The sequence below is a fragment of the Aythya ferina genome (genome assembly GCF_964211825.1).
Source record: "Aythya ferina genome assembly, chromosome: 4".
Lineage (NCBI taxonomy): Eukaryota > Metazoa > Chordata > Aves > Anseriformes > Anatidae > Aythya > Aythya ferina.
The window spans coordinates 57,227,675-57,244,136 of NC_140300.1; the positions used below are offsets into that span (position 1 = coordinate 57,227,675).

At 40.9% G+C, this 16,462-nt stretch overlaps 2 protein-coding genes and 1 long non-coding RNA gene across 5 annotated transcripts in view; 2 read left to right on the forward strand and 1 right to left on the reverse strand.

The window, feature by feature from the left end:
• SNX25 (sorting nexin 25) overlaps window positions 1-2,341 on the forward strand; it is an 80,090-nt gene extending 77,749 nt beyond the window's left edge. For all 3 annotated transcript variants that reach the window (XM_084519182.1, XM_084519183.1, XM_084519184.1), the window contains exons 18-19: window positions 390-490; window positions 1,335-2,341. In XM_084519182.1, coding sequence (XP_084375308.1) covers window positions 390-490; window positions 1,335-1,409 — 176 coding nt within the window. In that variant the 3' untranslated portion in view covers window positions 1,410-2,341. The remainder of the gene's footprint in view (window positions 1-389; window positions 491-1,334) is intronic.
• Window positions 2,342-4,609: 2,268 nt separating this feature from the next.
• LRP2BP (LRP2 binding protein) lies at window positions 4,610-15,107 on the reverse strand. Its single transcript, XM_084519195.1, has 8 exons — window positions 14,550-15,107; window positions 13,736-13,848; window positions 11,576-11,689; window positions 10,432-10,574; window positions 10,245-10,350; window positions 9,495-9,718; window positions 6,552-6,717; window positions 4,610-4,742 (listed from the first exon to the last, which is right to left on the reverse strand). The coding sequence occupies exons 1-8, from the start codon at window positions 14,683-14,685 to the stop codon at window positions 4,677-4,679; spliced, it is 1,068 nt and encodes a 355-aa protein (XP_084375321.1). The 5' UTR covers window positions 14,686-15,107; the 3' UTR covers window positions 4,610-4,676.
• On the forward strand, window positions 7,413-16,379 carry LOC311436735. Its single transcript, XR_014693071.1, has 3 exons — window positions 7,413-7,763; window positions 10,439-10,662; window positions 16,222-16,379. It is a non-coding gene; the product is annotated as an uncharacterized lncRNA (long non-coding RNA).
• The last annotated feature ends 83 nt before the right edge of the window (window positions 16,380-16,462 follow it).

Consider the following 16,462-nt stretch of genomic DNA (forward strand, 5'->3'; position numbering starts at 1 on the left):
TGAAGATTGAGAGACAAAGTGCTAAATCTGTTTAACTGTTGTTGTTTGTGGCTGAAGGTGTATTTAAGGGAATGGATTAACAGCATATGAGATTAGACTTGACTGTGTGAGGTGAACTGCCTAGAAGGCACACTACATAATCATGTTGAAACACTTCAAATGTTGTCACTGAGATGCATGAGCTGTTATTTAACTTGGGAATCTTGAGACTTCAAGGGTATCTTTTCAGTCGGTGACCTAAGTTGGTGAATGGGGTTATGCATCTTCTAATCATCTTATGTGAGGTGCAGCATTTTTGTTTCCTATCTGTATGTATTTGTGGGCAGTAATGTTGGTTGGATGCAGTGCCTGGCATGAGCAAAACTAAGCTGAAGTAACATTGGTTGCAGATACTCTGCAGAGTCTTGTTGGACAACAAAACGCCCGTCACGGTGTAGTGAAAGTGTTCAATGCGCTGCAAGAAAGAAAGGCTAACAAGCATCTATTATACGTGAGTAACCAGAAAAATAGCCTGTTAAGTTTCTGATACTATTAATTGGTGAGCTCTGCCTACTCAGTATTAATGCCTGCAGTGTGTGTTCTTGAAGAGATTTCTATCAGACTATTGTTTGGTGTGAAAGTAGCTTTGTTGTTGCTAAAGTAAGTCATAAAAAATATACTCGTTTCATCATTCGAGTAGTCTTGATTAACGAAAAGCTGTTTACAATACAGTATTACTTTTGGCTACAATAGATTGTCCACCACATCCAACTTGGCCTGACTTCATATCATAATGCATACCAACTTCTTTGTATAGCTGAGAAAAATAAGACACTTGCTACATACCTTGGAGAATCCTAGGGAAGGAGAGCTCCTAGACTTGTCTACAGATATGATGGTTCTCTCAAAGTCCCACTCCTGTGCTGCTGGCTGGGGCTGGTCTGGATACGTGACTGGATCCAGGCACAAAGGCTCACTCCCAGTCGGTCTCTGTGACTCGTTTCCCTCAGCAGCCAACCGGTTCCGTAGCACAGCCCCAGCACAGGAGCAGATGCAGCCCTGGCTTCCTGGTGCTGGCTCATGTGGTTTTGACAGAGCAGCAGCAGTTTATGCAGGGTGTGAAATCCCCATCTGAAAACTGCTGCCTGTGTCATTTGCTTTCTTTCAGCCTTAAGACATTTCCCCTTTCCTGTAGGGTGCGTGCTAATTTTAGGATGAATGAGAAGTAGCTGCATGAAAGATAAGCAGGATGACCCTACAAGCTTCTTTTATCTGTGAAGTTCTGAATATGTCAGGAAGGTTGAAAGAAATGATAATTTGGCATCTATTCATCTTAGGTCTTCTCTTTTTTTCAGGTTTTGATGGAACTGCTGCTAACAGAACTGTGTCCTGAGCTACGAGCTCATTTAGAGCAGCTTAATGCCACTTAGGTTTGGATCTGCACAAGTGGACCACTAGAGAAATGTCTATGTCCAATAATAGACATGAAACTTATTTTCCTCTTTTCCATAGAGGGCTGAGGACTATGATTATTTTTAGGGTTTTTCTTTTCCTCTTGAGTTTTTTTGTGAAGTAAACAGACTTGAAAAGATCTGATGCTGTAGTAGGGTAGACAAAACAATGCTGTATAGTAGCCAATTTTTATTTAAATTGTTCTATTTGACTACTCTTCTGTTTCAAATATAGATTGGAAAATAAATGTTCATATAAGCTCAAAGAAACCAGAAAATATTTTAAACATTTATGAAAAGAAGTTTTGCTTATAGTGGTAAACTAATGAATGTTGTACAGTTCTAATCTCCTCACTGAGGATTTGAGCATTCCTTTTTTCTTGTGTATTGAAAAAGCCTTGTTGTGCAATATTACATGTAAAGCTATTGTGAAAATTTTATCAATTTTGTTTTTACCAAAGATTTCCTGTAGTTTGAAGCATTTGTAAGCAATAAATAACAAAACTGGATTTCAGTACTTGATAATTAGGCTGTGCTAACAACTAATGAATGAGTTTGACAGCAGGTTTCATAAGGAATATTTATGTTACTTTGAAGTCTGTGTCCAAAGTATGTATTGTAAACTGGTATGTCCTACCAGAATGCCTGTGTTAAATGTGAGTTCAGAGATTAGTGCTTATGAACTGCTTCTATGAATAAGTAGACATTTAATTAAACTATTTGAATAGCTTCCCTGATATTACTCAGGGCTGTTTTATTCAAATACCCCAATTTCAAACAATCTTCAAATCTTTCTCTTATTTTATACAAAGGAGGGAAAAAGTAATGTCTTCAGTGTTTTTTTAATTTATGTAAAGATATGTAAATACAGTCTTAATGCACATCTAAATAATTAAACAACATCAAAAACCCATAGGTGACATTCATTACTTTCTTTTGAATTCAGTGCAGTTGTGCTTTTCGATAAACTACTTGCAGTTAGGACTGGCTGTAGCTCAAGGAACACAAAATCTATATGCTGTAGTGAAATCAGTGTTTTTAGTAATACCTAGCCTTCTCTTTTAACAGAGCAGTACAGATTTCAAGTGACAGCACAGTCCTGCGAAGAAGGATAGAGGAAGACAGGCCTAGTACAGAGGACATAGAGAGCTGCAGGAAGGAAGAAGAAAAAAAAGCATCAGTATGAAAACGTGTCTCTAAGTAGAATTGGCTGGTATTAGAACTTGGCATGGTTTGAACAGTAATTTTTTTTGTCATACAGACTGGTTTCTGACTTCGAACCTCTGAATTCTAGGGGTAAAATGTGTTAAATGCATTTTTGTTTGTTTGTTTGAATGAGGACCTTGCACGGATTGGCTGCAGCGATGGCTCCTGGCAGGGAGATGAACAGAGACAACCCCTAAACCCCCCAGTAACGCGGCACAGAACTGCTTGGTCAGAGCTGCAGCCCTGGCCCCCTGCACCAAGCAGGCAGGAGCTGTGTTTGTGCCGCTGTGGATGCTGACATGCTGAGGACAGAGCTGGGGGTGACAGCATCCAACCAACCCCTGGTGCTATAAAACCAGTCCCTGGGGAGCGCCACTAACAGGACTGGCTTGGCAGTTAGCACAGGCATGTCGCACAGGGCTGTTCAGGCAGGGCAAGGAGGAGTGCGAGGAGGATCCTCTCCTCCCTTTCCCATCTCTCTTTCTCTTCCCCTCCTCTCCTTGGGGAACTCTGCCTCGTTGCACCTAGAATTCACCATGTTGGGCACCCGTTGTAGCAGCCGGGCTGAGGCGGCAACCCAAATGGAGGAGATATGGCCTCTCTGGGTTTATGTGGGCACTCAGGTGGATCCCCTGAGGGGTGAAGTGGCAGTCCAGACTGGAGACTGCAGGGAGCTCTGGAATCTGGAGGCTCACCTCTGTCCCTGGAAAGGTATTGGAGCAGCTTGTTTTGGATGCCATCTCCAAGCAATTGGAAGAGAAGAAGGTTATGAGGAGTAGTCAGCATGGATTCACCAAGGGGAAGTCGTGCTTGACCAACCTCGTTGTCTTCTATGATGGCATCACCAGCTGGGTAGATGAGGGGAGAGCGGTGGATGTCATCTACCTTGACTTTAGCAAGGCTTTCGATACTGTCTCCCGTGACAACCTGCTAGCACAGCTGAGAAAGTGTGGGATAGAGGAGTGGACAGTAAGGTGGGTTGAGAACTGGCTGACTGGCCGAGCTCAGAGGGTGGTGATCGGTGGCGCAGAGTCCGTTTGGAGATCTGTGACTAGCGGTGTTCCCCAGGGGTCAGTGCTAGGTCCTGTCTTGTTCAACATCTTCATTGATGAACATTGACCTTCATTGATGACCTTGACGAGGGAATAGTGCCTGCCCTCAGCAAGTACACTGATGACACAAAGCTGGGAGGAGTGGCTGACATGCCAGAAGGCTGTGCTGCCATTCAGCGAGACCTGGACCAGCTGGAGAGATGGGCAGGAAGAAACCAAATGAGATTTAATAAGAGCAAGCGTAGAGTCCTGCACCAGGGAAGGAACAACCACATGTAACAGTACAGGCAAGGGGCAATGGCCACAAGATGGAGCACAGGAAGTTCTGCACCAATATGTGAAAGAACTTGTTCGCAGTGAGGGTGGCGGAGCACTGGAACAGGCTGCCCAGGGAGGTTGTGGAGTCTCCTTCTCTGGAGATATTCAAGGCCCGTCTGGACACCTACCTGGGCAGCCTGCTCTAAGGAACCTGCTTTGGCAGGGGGGTTGGACACGATGATCTTTCAGGGTCCCTTCCAGCCCCTACAATCCTGTGATTCTGTTAAGATGCTTCAGCAGATGTGGATGAATTAGGAAAGCATGTGAGCAAAAGGACATGCCCCTAACCAATGTGAGATTTAAAAATGGCATTTAGCATGAAATCACGATCTTTGAATGTGACATACGTGAAATACAGATGAGTTTGGGTTCAAGCTCTTCAGAATATTAAAATTTAATGTTTAAATACTAAAAGTGGAGAAAAGTAAACAATCATTATCTGGTTCAGTTTGATTTGTGTGCTGTATAGCAGTACAACATTAAGAAAACAGGATATCTATCCCAGTAAAATGTCCTTAATATATTTTAAGTTCTCAATACTCTTTTAAAAAGGTCTGCTATAGAAAGTTGAAAATCAAACCATAAGTGATGAGCAGGCTGTAATTGCTGAATATTAAAGATGGTTTATTGTAGGAAGTATATGTTATACCAGCCATAACTAAAGGAAACACTAAATTCTCCCAAGATTAGCTTTCAGTTCAAGATCAGAAGCAACATCAGGATCCAGAAGGCATGCCTTTGAAAACAAAGAATAGGGAGTTCTGGTTTATAGGTAAAATAAAATTATACATTGCCAAATACAACACTGGTAAAATCTTTTAAGTTTTGTAGACATCAGAGATAATCTACTTCTTGAGATACTAAAGACAATATATTCAGCATAAAGTCCCTGTTTCTAGTAACAGAAAAATTCAGTTCTTTAAAATTAGCATAATATACTACATTGTTAAGTTTGGTTTCAAATTTTTTTTTTTTTTGGTAATATTTGTTACTGTGCCATGTGCTGGCACTGCAGCCAGAAACTGTAAGCAGAAATCTACTTACAGATTGAGTTGTTTTCATTCACTTCCATTATTTATGCCAGTACCCTCTTGCACACCCATAATCTCTTCCTTGAATCTTTCAAAACTGCAGCTGGTCAGTTATTTAAAAAAAGCAACCAATTTTCATTTTAAATTAGTACAATTGTAAAATTAACAACGTTATTCTCTGGGCACAAAACTGAACACACCCACTACTTGTCTTCTACTTGTTCTAACATTACCCCTTCAGGTACTTTCCTTCTTTACTTGGTCTGTCCCTCCTCTAGAGTTGTAGCTGTAGTGATGCATGGCACCAGTCAACAGCAATAATTTCCCTTTCTACTAAGAAGTTAGTGACATATCTATGTCAGTCTCAAATGTATTGCTACCGAATGATGAGTGAAAGTTGTGAATTTTTGTCAGTTCTGTTGGTAACACTAGCCTAGACAGAAAATAGGATTATACTCACATGAAGCCATGCAGGAATGGAATCCTGACATATTTCCTCCATGCTTTAAGTTTTACCTAGGACTACTGGCTACAGTGCTCATGCCACCCCACCTGATATTCTGTTCCTGATTTCCTCATCCTATCCTCTGCAACACTTTTTACAACAGAGAAACAGCGTATTTAAAGTGCATGAATTCCTCCACAGGATCACCTGTTCTGGTAAGTATCTTCTGCTGTGGGCTTTCAGGAGTAAGGAGCCACAAAACTTGTCAACTGATAGCTTACCATTTGCATAATTTTCCATTTAGTTGGACCACACCATGCTGGGCCTTGAAGTATTTTAACTAAGGAAACAAATGATCTCTGCACAGAGATCATAGAGAATCTTAGCAAGACTGCATTCATGCTCCTACACTCCCTTCAGAGGGCATAATCATATTTCCCTGCCTGTACTTTTAGGCATCTCTAATGTAATTTAGTGTTTTGTTTGCTTGTTAGTTTCTTAAAGGCCATGATTAATCTTTTTCTTCAGGCAATAAATCTTACTTCAACCTCAGCACTTTAAAAAATGTGACCTATTTTTCTTCTACATACCAGTAATAGTAGATCCTCAGCTATCAGTAAAAATGTAAATGTGAAAATAAGCATGAAAAACAGTTAGACTGATTTAAATATCATTAATGAAGGTACTAATTGTTAGAGATTCTGAAGTAGAGAGGAAAAAATATATTTTTTTTCAGTTTGAATGACAGCAAATCAATCAGAGATAAAATTATTCAAATAATTTAAGTAATGTATTTTGCAAGCTCTTCATTGTGGTGACTGACAGTGAATTTTTTAAATTTGGTAGAATGAATTGTTTTACTTAAGCAAGTGTGCAGGCAATGCCCTTCAAGATTATTTTTAGTAGTTTTCAATTTAAATTTATCGCTCTTCGTTTTCTTGCACGGATTGTTAACGTTATTTATGTTGGAGCCTTTAATATAACCAAACAGCAAGTTTAAAGGCTCAAATCCAAGGCATCACTCGATCTCAGGAGCTATAAATTAGTCCGTGAGACTTTGCCAGCTTACCATAGAATAATATTTTTTAGCAGCAGCTTGGTCTTGCTGTACACCTCGGCCAAGATGGAGGCATCTAGCCAAGTAGAAAGCAGCCATGGCGACCCCTTTGGCTATGTAGGTTGGAAGACAATCAGTCATCTTTGCTAGCGTATCTATGTCGTCATTTTCTGTAGTCCTGTGGTAGAATTTACAGCATTAGGTTAGATAACGCATTTAAGTCAACTGTATTCCTATAGGACTTGATAATAACTCTTTTCCATTTATGTGTAACTATCCAAGATGAGCTGAAATTTACTTGTAATCAGCTGGCCAAACCACATTCTCCTTTTCACTGGTTTGAAGTTGGGATTACTTGAATATCGTGATACTAAATACAAGAAAGGTAAATTTTACAGTCACTTTCACTGAATCTATACTAGTTATAAAAGGCAGTATTTCACACTAATTGTACCTATTAAAATATAACAATATCCCAGATTCTTGATAGGATATTGACAGACCATGGTAATCTGAGGATTTTGGACATACGTTGAGAGCCTGATGTTATAAGACCTACTTATAAAAACGACTGATGACTGCTTCAGCTCAATTACTCTCTCTTCTGCATGCATCTGTCTGCTTGCTGTCACCTTGTTTATAACAACCAGAAGGACCATGTGAACATTGTCTTAACGATGAGGTTATAATTACAATTGTTACTACACTTTTAAGTACAGCATTTCAAAGTGGAAATTGATTTTTTTCCAACTGGTATCTTAAAATGGAATCCCCTAAACTCATGTTCTTTCCAGGTAACAAAGGTAAATATATGTTTCTTTGTACATCGTTTTAGGGTTTTGTCATGGCAAATAGTCACAGACTCACAGAAAAGAAAAGAAAGGAGTAAATCATAGCTATGTCCTATAAAACAGTGTTTATGAAAGATTGTTCTGACTCTCTGCAAGTCAGTGCCTGCTAAATCACTTGAACAAGTTGGCTGCAATATGCTCCTACCTAATTCAATCCCATTAACAAATGCAGTAACAAAAAAGAACCACTTAACAAGAACATTTAAATATAATGACAGTAACCTACTACCTCTTTTATCTTTCCTGATGCAGTGTTTTTACTTTCCTTTCCAAGAGATATAAAACAGGACACTGAGGCAAATAATAATATCAATCAAGTCAGACAAGACTTCTAGTTTAGCACACCTGTCTTTAAGAACATGGTATAACAACGGTAAGTGAAACCATATGGGATATATATATATTTTTTTTTTTTTTCAGTGAAGAATATTGGTAGCTAATCAAAACTTCAAATATTGGGCAGTGGTACACCATACATAATCATGTAATGTTGTGTTATGCACAAACATTATATTCAAATGTACAGACAAACTGTAATAGGTGTGAACGTATAAGGACAAAGGACTTTTAACAGGAAAGGTACTGATGATTGATACAACTGGTTGAGCTGCTGTGAGAGTTTGCCTCAAGGCCAAATGCAATTCCAATTACTTGGACTGTTTCAAATATTTTGGTAGAATTTTTTGCTTAAAAATGGTCATTTATAACTGCAGTGTGGGATTTTATTGCTGTTCTCTGTGAGCACAGTCACAGCCAATGAAGTGCCCTGTTTATTTGTCTGAATAACCTGCCCTGCTGCATCGCCTGGAGGGGACATGTTCTAAGCAAGACTAGCTAGACTAAACTGAACAGTTTACTCACAGTGCAAGAGAAAGAAAAGCAGCATGTTCTGAGAGAAAACAACCCTTTTTAGCAATGAGCATAGCAAATAGCATTTATTGCTGACCTGCTGAATTACCAGAGCTGCTGCTATCCCTTGGCATGTACAGGGGCAGCTTCTCTCAGATCGTAACACATCTGATTGCCAGACAGCAGCGCCTTCATAAACATACCACAGAAAGCATGAAAGCTGTTGCATGCTGCTTGTGTAAGTAGTTCTTAGCCTCTTTGTATGGTATTTCTAGCAAAAGAATAATCTGACTACTTGACCAAACCTCTGACACGCTGACCAGCTGTGGAAGTTTGTCACAGAAATGTGCTGTTGATCAGCCACTGAATGGCACCACCATTGCTTTTCTCCTCCCATGCCTAGTTCAACGTAGAGAAGCCTGATGCAGACTGGCTGTTTTAATACTGCATCCTGGCACAGAAATTGCTATTTCTGCCATACACAAACCTCTCCAGAGTTATGTAGGTAGAGCAGCAAGTCCCCAAGTGGCTGCCTGTAAAAATGCCAGTCAGCGCTTACTTAACTGTGGCTCAGTCCAGCACCTCTGCGCAAGCAGATAATTACCAGAAACCACTTGCACGCAGGTGATGACTAGTTTGTGGTCCAGGCTCAAAAATGCGTACGTAATAGGCATCCCTGTAAGCAGCAACTGATGGAAAGCTAAAGGGTGGTGGCTTGGCACTGCTTGCAGCAGCTACTTCTAGGTCTGCACACTGCTCAGATAGCTTGCTGTGGGATCCCAATTAGTATCAAGGCCTGCATTTCCCATAAATGAGACAGGAACTAGACCAAAATGTTGAGCCACAGAGCAGGGAAATCATGGGGGAGAAGATGGTGGGTAGGAAACACTAAGATAGGGGCTGTGGAGAGCAGAAGAATATTTGTAGGGGTTTAAAATGGAATAGGGAAGGCAGCTGAGTTTGTGGACGAGGAGACAGAAAGGCAGGGTTGAGTGTGGGCTCCTACTTGGGATTCTATTTCAAGTCTGTTTTGCTTCACAGGATCAGAAAGAAAAGTTCATCTGCACCAAATAACTGAGAACTTTATAGTCTTAATTTTGTCTGTGGTTTGCAATTCCCTCTTAAAAAATGAGGTCTTGCAATTCATTAACTCGACTGTCTCCTGATCTGGAGAGCCAAAACCATAAACTTAATAATCACTTTAATCTAAGTTCCATCATCTTGCATGAATACAATAATAACAAATTAACTTCACCTCATAGCTATTGTAGCAGCTGTTGAGTAGAACTTTCTATTGTAATAATATTCCACAAGATGGCCTTGAGCATAGATGTTTCCACGTTCTGCTGCTCCTTTCAGGCACTCCAAAGCAGCCTTAGTGTTCTGACGTATACCTTGTCCATAGAGATACATAACACCAAGCACACCCTGTGATTCCAGACTTCCATTGCCGCATGCTTCTGAATGCCAGAAAAAGGACTAAACAAGAAGCAGAGAGTTGTTTTCTGTGTATTTCCGTGGATGGTTTGCATTAACTAAATGACTTTTTAATGTGATGATATATTCACTTTAATTAGTTATCTTGCATACTGTTTGCTTAAAACCTTTTACATCAACCAGTCTGTAAGAAGTGCTTATAAGAAAACAGATTCTCTGTAAGGCTTTTAAACCTGCTTAATTTACTGTGAGAGCTGTCAATCAGTGACACCTGCTTGATTTTTTTATTTTTATTTTTTGAAGTGCACTGAGGCTGACAAAACTGTAATGCACTCTATCCTACTCCCTGATACTCCCACTAAATAAATAAATAAATCTCAGCTAGCAGTGTCAAACTAGTCAAAAGTGAGAGATTCAGACCATCTGTTCACATGGGCTTAAATGAACAATAATGTCTAGCAGTGCTTAAAATACAGTTTTCAGAATTAAATATATCACCATAATCTTTCTGTGAAATCCTAAGTTAACTGGAACTCATGAAATTCAGAAGGGTATAAGAGGGCTTTACCTTCCTCAGATCTTTTAGAGCTGACATGGAGTAAAGCATTCCTAAAGTACTCTGGGCCTTCACGCTTGCTTTTGGATTCCCATGGTCTGCAGCAATAAGCCATAACCTAAGAAAATGGGGACAAAGTTCGTTCAGTAACACAGCATCCCAGCATCTGAAACTCATCAGGAAAATTGTCTGCCATTACCTTTCAGCCTCTTCAGTTGAATGTTTAACACCACAACCTTCATAATAAGCTCTGCCAAGATTGTATGCAGCAGCAAACTTCAAGTGTCTTGCTTTTGAGGAATCAGAGTTGAGTATTTTCTTCATGTATTCCACTCCCTTTTCCTACAAAGGAGGTATTTCAATCATTACATACAGACTGGGAAAAGGATGAAGTAACGAACCTGAGAATCTGCCAACATTTGCAAGACAGGTAGTTTTTCAGTTCTAAAACCTCTCTCTATAATACGTGGGGATAGTGTGGATACCAGTTAGACTGGTATTTCATTTGCCTAAACACTTCTTATGTGTTTGTAATTTTTTAAAAAGTTTGATATTTTTGTTTAAGCAGACCTGTGTCTGATAACTGTTTCAACAAATTCTGTTTTGTAATGGCTATTATTCTATAAAATAGATGGCATAGATCTTTACTCAGTTTTCAGTACACCCGTAAAGATTACACTTTGACATCTTGGAACCTAATCTCATCTACTGCCGTTCTTCTTGCATTACTTTCAGAACACCAGAAATTTTCCTCCTCTTTTTAGAAGAAGTTGCTATTCACTTACAATTCAAAGAAACATGTTACTATTGATTTATGATATTATTAGCTAATTTTCCTTCTGTTCCTGCATGAAATCTAGCATACCACATTTTCAAGCATAATTTTGTTTAGCATCTATGTTCACAGGTTAGAAAGTATTTTTAAAAATACTTCTGTGTAACAGATGTTTTACACTTTGAAATGCAGTTATTTGATTTTCATTTTTATAGATTCTATTATCATTTATCTACACAGTTTATTAAAAAGTAACAAACTAATAGCAATTTTTAAACAAGCTAAATAGCTTCCATGAAGTATAATCAAATCCTTATAAGCGAAACTGTAAAACACAAGTTCTCATAAGTGTTTGTCAGATAAACCTATTTTGTTATAGCTGGTTTTGAAAATTCTTCAGCCAAGAACCCTCCTTTTACAATGCTCTGTAAGCATCTGCACCTCATGAAACTATTTCTAAATCAGTGACCCATTTATTTTAAATTAAATGATCAAGTTTACAAAGAAGCTCTTAGTAATTATAGATTGATATTAGAAGAAGAGTAAGAAGTACAGCTAAGCTACTCACGGGGTCTTCATTAGTGCCTAGTCCATCGTAATGCATTACGCCAAGCTGATACATTGCTTGAAAATCCGTATCCTTGATTTTTTCAAATTGTATTAACGCTTCTTGGTACAACCCCTGGGAAAGATAGAATGAATAATGAAGTACACAGAATAAAGAGTACATACCTCAACTTAACTCTCCAGTAGATACCCTCTTACAGTTTTTCAAACTGGAGCATTTCCCTCATAGAAAAAAAAAAAAAAAAATGCAACCACACAAGTGGCAGAAAACAGAAGTAGAGTAAGTCAATAACTGCAAAAACATTGGATAGGGTGGAAGCAATGAGGACTTCCAAATAAGGCTTCATCATTTTAATATATAAATAAAGAAATAAATGAAAGTAGTGCACAAATATAATCCCTGAAACCAAAAGGTGTCCTGACAAGCCTCTTTCACTCCCCCCTGAAGCCATCTTTTTAATTGAAGTAGATAAGAGCCTAATTGAGATGCACTGTCCTGCTGGACAGACCTTAATTTAGGTGGCCTTGAGGGCCTAAGAGCCACCATAACGTCTCAGCTAAGGGTTGGGTTCCCAAAGACTAAACCAGGATGTTTGAGGAGTTTATGGGTTCAGCTGTCTGCCTCCCTTTTCTTATGAGGGCACTACCTGCAACCGCAGAGATACCAGAAGGGCAGGAGAAACAGGTCTTAGGAATAAATCTGCGCCAGATTCAAGAGATTTGAAGGCCTGCAAACTACAGCGAGTCTTCATCTCATTCTTCTGTAACGACCTCATGTATTCTGCCCCCACAATACATTTAAAATATCCTACGTTTAACTATTTTTTTTGAGTAAACTTGATTTCCTAAAGAAATAAGGCTTCTGCAAATGCTTCCATCTGCTGTTCCTAGCCTTTTTCTTCTGCATATACAGCTTTTAAATGCATTGGTTAACTTCAATTAAATATGAAAAGCAGATGAACCTCTCAAAGATCATTCGTATCCTGTAATATGAAAATCCATGCATATACGTGAGGATCTAAATTTATGCCAGTCTCAAGAGGAAAGTAATTAAAGTGCTCTGCAGATTTTTTTTTTTTAGCTAGTTGGTGTGTGCTTTGCCTTAAGATCCCTCCTCACAGCATGTGCCCTGCCACGTGCAGGGATGCTGTTAGAGCAGACCCTGGGGAAGGCACATGTAGCACAGTAGGGAACAAGGAGTTAGGAGCACAGAAGTCCTTGATCTATGGGAAGGCAATTGCAGTGTTATGCTGATATGCATTTTTAGGTAATACGGACATCTATCCCTAAATATGGAAATCAAAGCCTGCTCAAAGAATAAATTTATGGTGGACAGCAATATCTACCTTGGATATCTAGGCCAGCACATCAAGACACAGACAGGCCTGCTGCTCCACAGGACCAGTTTTGCTCATGTTGAGATCAGCCAGTGCAGTAACAAAACCGTTACAGAAAGCTGAAGCCCTGAACAAGTTAATTCTGCTCCCGCTGCTAACCATGAGGCTGATGTACACTGTGCCACATATGGCACTACTAGCAGTACTGAACCATGCACATCCCATTTGAAAATATGAGTTGGAACATGTACAATATCCTTTTCCATCCTTCTGATCTGAGCTATTCCAAGGATTCGGGACCTTAGACACACCTACTCTTAGAGTCATGTTTGCATTTTTTTAAATCTGGCTTCACAAGAAGTAGAAGTTTTTCTTCATCTGCCAGCTAATCTGATGCTCTTCCTTGAGCATTTACTTCCAAATACCCAGGCCAATTTTAGCCTACGTGGGCAGGGACAGAAATCCTGCAGATAATGTTTCAGCAAGTTTGATGAAAACTGGTGGCTAGGTAGGGAAGGAAGATTGAGAGCTGTGTCCTAGGTCAGGAACCATTGACACCATAACAAAAGGCACTGTACTTGGCCAGTCAGCTGGCCAAAAAACAACTCAGTTTGGAAGCTGTAGCACAGACTGCCACTTACTTATCTGGGGTGCTTGGGAAAAGTGGAGGAAAAATACATTTAGTAAGAACACCTGGTGATTTTAATGGGAAAAACAGGAATAAACATCTCTTGTAGCTTTTTTTAAAAGGTATTTCTTTTCCCACTGAAATTGTATTGAAAGTTGTCAGCTTTATAATGTCTATTTAAAAAGGAAATCACAACCTCTTCATAGTACAGCTGTCCTTTTAGAAAACATGCCAGAGGATCTCCATCTTTTATTCTCTTCTCCAACAGTTCCTCTGCTTTTGCAAATAAAGCAGCATGGCTGTAGTCCTCTGCTTAAAAATAAACATATATATATATTTTTCCAAAACAGAACAGATGGAACAGCATCAAAAAGCACACTAAAGCTCTGGAGCTAGTGGTGTCCCCTTTTCACTATGCTTTTAAATGACTAAGCTGAAATAAGGATTGGAGCATCTGTTTTATGAGGAAAGACTAAGCAAGCTGGGCCTGTTTAGCCTAGAGAAGAGGAGATTGAGAGGTGTTTATCTACCTCTATAAATACCTGAGGGGACAATGCAAAGTGGATGGGGCCAAACTCTTCTCAGTGGTGGCCAGTGACAGGACAGGGGGTAATGGGAATAAATTGAACCACAGGAGGTTTCATTGCCATATGAGGAAGAACTTTACAGTTTGGGTGACAGAGTACTGGAACAGGCTGCCCAGGGAGGTTGTGGGGTCTCCTTCTCTGGAGATATTCAAAACCCGCCTGGACACCATCCTGTGTAACATGCTCTAGGTGACCCTGCTTGAGCAGGGGGGGTGGACTAGGCAATCTCTGGAGGTCCCTTTCAACCTGAACCATTCTGTGATTCTGTGACATAGTGCTGCTTCGTAAAACGAAAAATAAAGATCAGTAAAGACACGGTGACTTCACTGAAAGCTAAGTTTGACATGGAAGAACAGAAGCGTTTCACACAGGATGTGTTTCCATCCTACATGGGTTACAAGACCACCATTTCTCTTAACTTACCTGGCCCCTCAAGGGTGGGCAGAGCGCTGCAAGCCTGGGGCAGAGGCTCCCCACGCAGCTTCATGATGGCTGCCCGCCTCCCTCCCACCTGCCCCATGGTAGTGAGAAGCGGGCCCGGCCCCGCCATGGTGACCATTGTCTGCGGGGCCTGGGCCTGGGCTGGCGACTGGCACTAGCAGCAGGAGTGCCATGAGGGAAGGTGGCCCAGGGCTGTGGCCATGCTACCTGCCTCGAGCTGGCTGGGGCTCCGAGCCCAAAAAGCCGTTGGGAGGAGCGGGAGGAAGGGAAAGGACATTTCTGGCTGTTGGCCAGTTCCGAGCAGTGTGCGGAGTAACGTGCCCGGCTAGCACAGGCTGGGGCTTGGGCATTGCCCAGATCGTTCCTACTAGCTGCTGGTCCTGTTGTGAGCTGAACACAGCTAAAATACCTCATGGGAAGCAATTGCAGGCAAAATAACAGAAACACAAAGGATTGTTTCCACCTCTGTTGATAGCTTCTGGCTGTCTCCCTTATAAAAAGATATACAATACCAGAAGGCCACAAGGGCACTTTTAAAAGTCTTTAGCTACATCCCCCCACCCCTTTTTTTTCTTTCTTTCTTTTTTTTTTTTTTTTACTGGCAATTGTCGCTCTTCCATTTTTGGCAATGTAATCTGCTTCTATAGCAACAGAGGCAGAGGACGCGGTCAAAATAGAAAAGGAATGCTTGCAGAGTTACGCGGTTAAGCCTGCGGGCTGCACATCGTGTTTTCTGACAGACCCAATGACTCTAAGCGCCAAAAAAAGTCCTAAAACTCATCCTGATTCATTTTACTTATATGGCATAGTCTAAGAAGTGTGCAGGAAAATAAACTTTTTTAACAGCACAAATTACTGAATTTAGGAAGCACTTTCTGTGGAAGCCAAGGTACCCTTCAGAAAAGGCGGCTCTGGGTGCCTTGCTGCTTTTCTTTCTGCAGAAGTGTGCAGGTGTGGGTGTGAGGTCCCACAGCTCAGCTTGGTGTATCCCACTGCTCATACGCATTTATTAGGACCAGTTTTTCCAATTTCACCAGCTCAATACCTATGCAAAGCGAGTGGCTTGAGACATAGCCAGCACAGGGGCAGGAGAGTTCTGCGGGCACAAATGAGATGGGCGCAATGCGACACAAAGCTCAGGAACTAATTAACAGCGAGTCTTAAGAGAGCTGCAGCTGGTGGGATGGAGGTGGTTAGGCTGGAAAGATGGGATTGCTCAGGTGGGGAATCGCAAACCTGTGCAGTACTGAGGTAATTAGTGCTGGGGAGGGAAGGCCCTCAAAGGAGAACATGCTGGGGTGATCCAAGGCTGCCTGGGTTTATGTGACTGCTGGAGGTTTGTGCTTGCAGTTGCTTAAAACTTGCTTAAAACAACTGTGGATTTCTGGCATGTGTGTGGAGGGAGGTATTCTGTCCCTAACAATTCTCAATTAGGACTGTAGGGGTTTTATTTGTTTATTAACGAGTTTGCTTGTCTAGCTGTTCAGGGAAAAAAAAATAGTATGAAAGGAGAGGTGAAAACTGTTACATAGTGAAATGCTTCAATTGTGCTGACATATTGCATATTTACCTGGAATTCTGCACCTTTAAAAAAAAATACTATATGTGCGTTCATGTTCCACTACTTAAATAATTTATATTTATTTTCACAAAGGAGAAGCAACGGGCACAAACTGAAGCACAGGAAGCTCTGGCTGACTATGAGGGGGCACTTCTGTACCGTGAGGTGACAGAGCGCTGGGACAGGCTGACGGAGAGGTTGCACAGTCTCCTTCCCTGGAGATCCTCAATCCCCGCCCGGATGCCATCCTGCGCAAGGTGCTGCAGGTGACCCTCAGCAGGGGTTGGACTGGGTGACCTTCCGAGGCCCCTTCCAACCTCGGCCATTCGCACAC

Coding starts and splice junctions, on each gene's coding strand:
- LRP2BP (XM_084519195.1), bottom strand. CDS start 14,685: ATGGTCACCATGGCGGGGCCGGGCCCGCTTCTCACTACCATGGGGCAG. Junction 10,575..11,575: donor TAGGCACTAATGAAGACCCC/GTGAGTAGCTTA, acceptor CCTCCTTTGTAG/GAAAAGGGAGTGGAATACAT. Junction 10,351..10,431: donor TCAACTGAAGAGGCTGAAAG/GTAATGGCAGAC, acceptor CCATTTTCTTAG/GTTATGGCTTATTGCTGCAG.